General features: G+C 37.5%; 1 protein-coding gene across 2 annotated transcripts; it reads right to left on the reverse strand.

Annotated features, from left to right (window-relative positions):
- Window positions 1-4,722: 4,722 nt before the first annotated feature.
- Window positions 4,723-7,306, reverse strand: LOC112173185 (glycerophosphocholine acyltransferase 1-like). 2 transcript variants are annotated; one of them, XM_024310766.2, is made up of 7 exons: window positions 7,003-7,306; window positions 6,705-6,770; window positions 6,115-6,299; window positions 5,597-5,692; window positions 5,419-5,512; window positions 4,825-5,062; window positions 4,723-4,740 (listed from the first exon to the last, which is right to left on the reverse strand). In XM_024310766.2, the coding sequence occupies exons 3-6, from the start codon at window positions 6,292-6,294 to the stop codon at window positions 5,040-5,042; spliced, it is 393 nt and encodes a 130-aa protein (XP_024166534.1). In that variant the 5' UTR covers window positions 6,295-6,299; window positions 6,705-6,770; window positions 7,003-7,306; the 3' UTR covers window positions 4,723-4,740; window positions 4,825-5,039. The 2 variants fall into 2 exon arrangements, with proteins under 2 accessions (XP_024166534.1, XP_040365216.1); XM_040509282.1 differs by lacking the exons at window positions 4,723-4,740; window positions 4,825-5,062 and having other exon boundaries at window positions 5,278-5,512.
- Window positions 7,307-7,759: the final 453 nt, after the last annotated feature.

Raw genomic sequence — 7,759 nt, forward strand, 5'->3', positions numbered from 1 at the left:
TGATAAAAAGGTCCATAATGAATTGTTAGTAATATTAATTTAGTTCTTATGAATAATGAGGTGATGTTAAAAAAGATCAGTTTTTAATTTCTTTAATTCCCATTCTGCCCTTAAAGCCTAATACAATCAAATTTCATAGGTTTAGTCTTGGAGTCTCGGAGTTTCCACTACTTTGTTCGTCTTCCTCTCCCTGCGTTCAAATTTCAGTGAGCGAACAATTGCGGCTACGGCGAACGACTTTCAGGATCACTGGAATTTGAAGCTCCATAACCTTCACGACATCGACCTGTTCAAATTTGGCATTGTATAGTGATAAGATCGCTTTATGCTTCTCGAATTTTGCCACCCCAACCTCTTCACCATAATCGACCAGCTCTTTGATTAACCCAATCTGTTTTCCGATCGACGACTAGTGTCGGAATTTCATCTTCAATCCAGGTATGAACGTCTAGGTATGGATCAATATTTTCAATGAGATTACGACAATGCATCTCGATATTGGTTGCTTCGAATCAATAATTTGTTGTTTTCGTGAGCTTTGAATACTTAGAACTCTAGTATTTTAGGAGAATTTACAAGTAGTTGGTATAATTTTAAAGTGAGATGGAGAAATTCGAGTTCAAGTTTCAAGATCTACGATTCTCTTAGTAGTTAACTTCGATTTTCAAAGATTTGAGGAAGGATTTGAAGAGAATTAGCAGTTTTGTGTGCTTTGATATATAGATTTGGTTCTGTAACTTACTAACATGTGATCTTATGATTAACTTCTTGCAATTCTCTCCTCACTAATAGCTTATTAATTTCTAATTTCATTGACTAGAAAAAGTAGAGGATTCAAATAAGAGAGATATCATTTTTGTGCTTGTGGAGAGTTTTGGATTTTATCGATTGCTAAGCCACATGCATTTGGCTCTTGACATATGTACTGTTGGTGTTCATTTTTGTGAATTATAGCATAAAATTTCAGAGAATCCCACTGATTCTTAGCTTTTATTTCATTTCTGTCAGACTCGGTGAGTTTTGATTTTTCCATTTCATGTGTTTAGAGAAAGCTCGGTGAGAGGTGATTTTGTAATTTTGGATTTTGTAATACTTATTTGATTTTGAGTTTTTGTGTTTATATTTGCTCAGAGATTTATTCCTAGCTCGGAGATATGTAGAGGTTGTGGTTTTCTAATATGTAGAAGCTTGCCTGAATTGAGATTTAGTGGATTAATTTTGGATTATATATATGTGTGTATGCGTGTGTGTGTGTGTGGGATCGATCATCAATGTGGAGAAAATGACAGTGTTGTAGGAGTGGGCATATGTCGGGCCGGGTCGGTTTAGCACCCAAACCGTTTCCTACCCGGATTCTTCGGTTGGGCCAAAACCCAAACCGCAACCGACTTGTTTTTTGGTGGGCCGGATTTTTGGTTGACCCGGATTTTCGGATCGGGTCGGGTCGATTTTCTAAGGCCCAATATTGTAGATTTCCATATTTTTCAACACGTTTCAATGAGACAATGACTACAACTTTCAATGGCCTAATTTCCAGGAAGAAAATTGAGCTTCAAAAGTTCAAAGTTCTAATACAACCTGTTAGTGACTAATCATGATATATCAACCTAATGACTCACTTGACCTATAAAAAACAAAAAGCAAGCAGATCTGTAGAATACTAATCTAGTTATCCAGAAGCAAGCAACCAACATGCATATTGCATAATACTAATCCAGAAGCAAGCAACCAAGCAATCCAAAACAGTTCCGAACCACTTAAGTTTACAGACCAACATAAAATGATTAAAATTCAGGAGTTCCAACTTCCAAACCAGCATAAAAGAGTTCCAGAGTTCAAAAGAAATAAAAAGAAAAAGTTAAGAACATAGCAACACTTCAGCTTGGTTTTCTCCTCTTCATTCTTCAGCTTGGCTACTTCCCTTCCATCGACCATAATCTGTAAACAAAGCATATTAGCAACTGTAACCAAGCAGTAAAATAATCCAACAATAAATAATATAATTAACTTTGCATTTTATACCAAGCAGATCTGCATAATCACTCCTCAATATCGGAAAGATTGATAATTCCAACATCTAGCAGAACAAACATGAAAACAATGTTAGAAGAAAAACTAAAAGGTTTGAACAAAAGTTAGGATTAGAAGGGGGAAATTTCATTTAATCGAAAACTTAGAACAAAAGTTTACCTTGCTCAAGTTTCTCCAATTCACCGTAGACCTCAAGTTCGGTTTTGGTTGGCTCTTCGAATAGAGACTTTCCTGCAGCCCTTAACCAATCCGAGCAACACACAAGGCACTCAACCATTCTAGGAGTCAAGCTGGCCCTAAAAGGATCCACCACTCGGCTTCCAAGGCTAAAAGCACTCTCTGAAGCCACAGTGGATGCAGGGACAGCAAATACATCTCTTGCAATTTGCGACAAGATTGGATATCGAGGTGCATTTTCTTTCCACCACTCTAACATTTGGAACTTAGGATTAGAAGGGTCTTCAGCAGCCTCCAAAAGGTACTTATCAGCCTCATTTTTAATCTCCACCACATCTTTCTCTTGCCTTAGCATCATAAATTCATGGATATTGGCTGCGTGGCTATCATCCTCACCTTGAGCAGAACTGCTGGAATCAACTTTAGGTAGTGTGATATCGATACTTGCTTGTGCAGCCTCGGGATCAGAACTTGCATACTCATTAAAGAGTTGCAGAAACATGGATTTCACTTCATCAACCATCTCAGCCACCAAAGTTCTGTCTTGCTGCAGCTTTGGAAAAAAGTACTCCAGATACAACATCTTGTATCTAGGATCCAACACACACTACTAGGATAAAGTTCATAGACATCAGTTCACAACTGATGTTAAAAAAAAAAAAATCCAATGTCTTAGTGGGCGATGTTAAAGATCGCCAAAACTAAGACATCGGTTCACAACGAGACATCGGTTTAAGGTCCAGAACCGATGTAAAAACATTAATGTGATCACCATTTTGGTGTGTTTAGCTATTGTCAAACCTTCATATTTTGGCATTAGATGCTTAATGAAATATAGGTCTAACAACACAATTATCCATTTTAACATCGTTTCTGATTTAGAAACGATGTCTGATAATATTTTACACATCGGTTCTCATAAATTTTTGCTTGTGGTTCATAAGCTTTTCGTGTGTTTGGTACATAATATTTCACTAGACATTCAATCTACATTCTGTAGTATAGTTTGAACTGATGTCCATATTTATTCTAGACATCGGTTTTGTTTATATATCGATGTCCATAGTTATTCTAGACATCGGTGTTTCTTTATATATCGATGTCCATACTTATTCTACACATCGGTTTTGTTTATATATCGATGTCCATAGTTATACCAGACATCGGTTTTTGTTTATATATCGATGTCCATAGTAATCTAGACATCGGTTTTGTTTATATATCGATGTCCATAGTAATGCTAGACATCGGTTTTTGTTTATATCTTGATGTCTATATTCATAGTAGACATCATTTTTGTTTATATATCGATGTTCATAGTAATGCTAGACATCGGTTTTTTTTTTGTAACTGATGTATTTTCTCATTCTTGACATCGGTTTTGGTTTCCAAACTGATGTATTTTCTCTTTTCTGACATCAGTTTTTGTTTTCAAACTGATGTAATTTGTGTTTTCTGACATCAGTTCTTCATCAGTAACTGATGTTTTTTTCATATCCCTTTCCTGCTGTATTTGGTACTAGAAAGCTGATCCACAAATAACATGAAATTCAGTACATGTACATAATTTGTATTTGCGAGAACTGCTGCGCAAATTATTTCTAACCGTTGAATCAACCACTCATTTGCTGCAAAACTATGAAAAAATGGGCTAGCATTTGTGTCAATGAGGTGAAAATTCTTTGCCAAGAAGCGCTCTTCTTCATTGAAAGCTCTTATTGTAATGGCGCCTGATACAGACTCTGCTAGATGATTTGCTACAAAAGACTTGGTTGTTCCATTGATCCTCATCAACTCCTTTGCAGTGGAAAAGTAATATTTCTGAAAGGAAGACATACTGTGTCATATAAAGAAGTTTCCACGCAAAAGAACATGCTTTGCTCATTCAATTTCAAATTCCAACAAGATATAAAAGAAGCTCAAATAGCATACCTGTAGCTGAATTGCCAGAAAGACCATTGGTATGGAAACAAACAGGACATACCATGTAACAGCAGCTAGTATTCCAAGATTGGAGTAAGCATTTATGGTAGCTCCACAAGCAAAGACAAGGCTGAATGGAATATCAAGATCTACGATACTTGGATCAGATGAAAGCTAAACAATCAAAATGCAGTACATAAAACAATTAGGTCCTTTTTAAGTCCTCAGTCTATAATTAAAGTTTCTAGTTAAAATGCATACCCGACTTAGTATCCTTCCCAGGGGCGTTGAGTCATAGAAAGACATGGGTGCATGAAATAGAGAGTTTAGTAGCTGAGAAAATAAAGCCCTTGATGCCTCAAGACCCAAACCAACTGTTAACAGAGATCTGAACAGTAAAATAAATGTTGCAGAAAATCCAATCGGCAGGTAGACCAAGATTAATTGTGATGAGCTAACATTGGGATTATCAACATTAGCAGCCATCCAAGAGTTCTGTGCTATCTGACAATTTGAACAATGTACATAAACAATCGATTTTGATCCCCAAGCAAACCGCTTAAGCGCCACCACAAATTGTTTGCTTTTTGCGCCTTCTTCGAGAGTTCTCTGTCAAGAATGAAATAATCAGATAAAGGTGAAAGAAAGGACATGAACCAAAACGCAGGGAATGAGGACTGTGAGAGATTGGACCTGTAAGAAGTCATCACTTCAGGATCCCTTAACAGCCTTTGTCGGCGTAAAACGTTGACAATGAGAAAATACAAAAGCTGCCAGAGGGAGTATGCGACCAGGGGCACCACAAACAACCATGTCCACAGATAAGTTTTGCTTTCTACATAAGGCCAAGAAGCTCTGGCAGAAGATCCTTCAGGATGCATGGCTGCAAATGTTGCTGGATCCCACCATCAAATAGTGAAGAAAACCAACCCTGAAACAAAAAATACAATATTTTCAGGGGCATGAACATAACAGATCACCACATCTTATCTAACATACACTTGACCCATGAGGGTTGATCATCATCAAAACAAGACAGTTGATCATAAGTTTGAATTTCTATATGAGAAGATCCAACGATAATATCCATCACAAATTCCTTATAACTAGCTATCCACCATAATGGAAGCTCTCTTCGATCTCATATATGTCCAGAGATACCACACATGCTACAGAACCTGTGGGACTGCTTAACACAAGTTTTGTAGAAAAAAAAATTTACTAGAAATTTGTTTCAGAGGTACTAGAAGTTTGTTTCAGAGGTATATAAAGAAAGGACCAGCTCACCAGGTAAAAGATGTATCAGGACACTGACTAATTTTTCAAGTGAACTAAAAACCAAGCTACAACGCCAAACAATCAGTGCCCATGCTAATGGCCCCTGCAGAGGCATTTTAAACAGTCAGCAATTGACAAGTGAATAATTACTCCCTCAAAAAGAAAAGTAACTGAAATTGTTGCTTACCTCAGCAAATGAGAAACAAACCATGAAAAACTTTTCATTCCTTGGATATAGAAGAAGGTCAACCAAAAAGATCGTATTGGCATAGTAGCAGAAGTCCTATGACATACAAATAATACATCATTGCCACTTATTCATATTTAAAATAATACAAAGTTAGTAAGATTGTAGTGATTGTACAAGAGAACTAGCCAACGATTCTAAGGACTGCAAGTACTGTAGTTGAAACTGACAGAAAGGGTGAAGACACCAACTCCTTAAAACAGTTTTGCCAAACTTTCAATTGTACATATAAGAACATGAAAACATAAGAATCTAGAAATTAGCAAACTCAGACACCTAGTCTCCATTTCCTTTCTTTATCTAACTTGAGTGATATGTTAAATTTAAAACACAATAATAAGAAGAAAGAAGTTCAAATAGAAATGAATTTTCTGCTAATGTTGATAGCACAGAAGGGACATGTGCAAGCCTTTCAGAACCAGAATTTTGGACAGAAGGGACATGTGCAAAGCCTTAACCTGAATCTTCGACACTCCATTGCCAACACTTCCCCAGAACAGCCTCTTCACCTCATGACCTCTTGTTTGCGACTTCATGCTTTCCACGGAAAACAAGCCATCATCAGCTCTACTTCTAGGCAACATTTTCAACTCAGCCAACTCAAGATCACAAAACTTGCACTCCAAAGGCATCCCCATAACATCTGATATTCCAAGACTCAATTGAATCAGAGGAGCTAATCCCCCTTTCAAAAAAACCACTTTTCAATCCAGCCTCATTCTCACCACACTCCAATTCATACCTCACATCAACCCAACTCAATTGAATGTCTCTACTACCAAATGCCTCATCCACGTTCTCGAAATCTCTCACAAAACCCATTCAAATATCTGAAACACTCATCACCCACTCCCACATTCAAGAACTCACTCACAAATTTCAAAGATCCATCCCAGATTGATCCATGACATATATTGCTAAATTGTCAATCCAATTCACATGTGTATACATCATTAGTCTAGATCAACACTGATAGCATAACATGCCACACTATCTCAAAAGACTAGGATTGAGGGGAACAAAGATAAACAAAAATAAGTAAACATACCCGGAGTCTAGGGGAACTGAAGAAGACATACAAGATCTGGTTCTTGGATGCTGTAACAAGGTATTCCTACAAGGAAAAAGAAGATGGTCTTCATATCCAACATCTTGAGAGTAATTTCAGTCCCGGAACAGCAACAATCCATCCACTCAACAAACCTGAAGTAACCCCCAAAATAGGTACACACATAGATATAGATTGATACATAGGATTAGACAAAAATTAACTAAGAAATTAACCAACCCAGAAGCAATTGAAAACAATTTAATGCAAAATCGAGTGAGACCCAATAATCCAATACCTGAATCGATGGCGAGCCTTGTCTTGAATGTTAGGTCTTATCTTCCATGGTGGGCTCGACGAGGGAACAAGGCGGAGCTCCGGCATGGACTGCATCATTGGTGGATTTGAGAAGAGAGATGAGAGAAGAGGTGTGTCGGAGGAGGAGAAGGAGGAGAACGGAGACGGAGGTAGAGAAGGAGGAGAGTGGAGACGGAGGCCGAGGCGGAGAGTAGTTGGGTGCTGGTTGGAGGCGGAGGATGAGGAAGAGGAGGTCGAGTGCTGTGTTGTGGTGGGTAGGGTTTGAGAATGAAAAAATGTCGAGGCAGTCAATATGATTAAGTGTTGGGGAATTGAAATTTTGTTCCCCCGCGTTGAAAATTTTGTAACTTAGTCATTTTCCGCGTTTTTCAAAATTTTGAAAAAAAAATGTAGACATCGGTTAACTATTAGAAACGATGTTAATGTACAGATAGAAATCGGATTTTTAAGAACCGATGTTAGAAATTTTTTTTACATTGCCTCAAATCCTAACCGATGTCTATGACATGATGTCTATTAGCATTATTCTAGTAGTGACAACTGCAATCAATAAGATTTTGTTCATGTCTTCTAACTTTTTCCAGTATTTGTCGAATTTTTTCTTCATCGATGTTCCTATGCTCACCATTAGAGGATCTTCACTTTTCACGCACTTGTCTAACTCAGCAACAATTGTACACATCCATAATAGAGGCTGATTTGCAGTCACACACTTGGTACCACTGAATTGGAGAGTG

Source organism: Rosa chinensis, chromosome 6 (assembly GCF_002994745.2).
Source record: "Rosa chinensis cultivar Old Blush chromosome 6, RchiOBHm-V2, whole genome shotgun sequence".
Taxonomy (NCBI): Eukaryota; Viridiplantae; Streptophyta; class Magnoliopsida; order Rosales; family Rosaceae; genus Rosa; species Rosa chinensis.

Excerpts from the sequence above, each read along its gene's own strand:
- LOC112173185 (XM_040509282.1), bottom strand. The coding sequence starts at position 6,294 with ATGGGGATGCCTTTGGAGTGCAAGTTTTGTGATCTTGAGTTGGCTGAG. Across the intron at positions 5,693-6,114 it reads ATGGAGTGTCGAAGATTCAG|GACTTCTGCTACTATGCCAA; the intron begins GTTAAGGCTTTG and ends TGTATGTCATAG. Across the intron at positions 5,513-5,596 it reads TTTGTTTCTCATTTGCTGAG|GGGCCATTAGCATGGGCACT; the intron begins GTAAGCAACAAT and ends ATGCCTCTGCAG.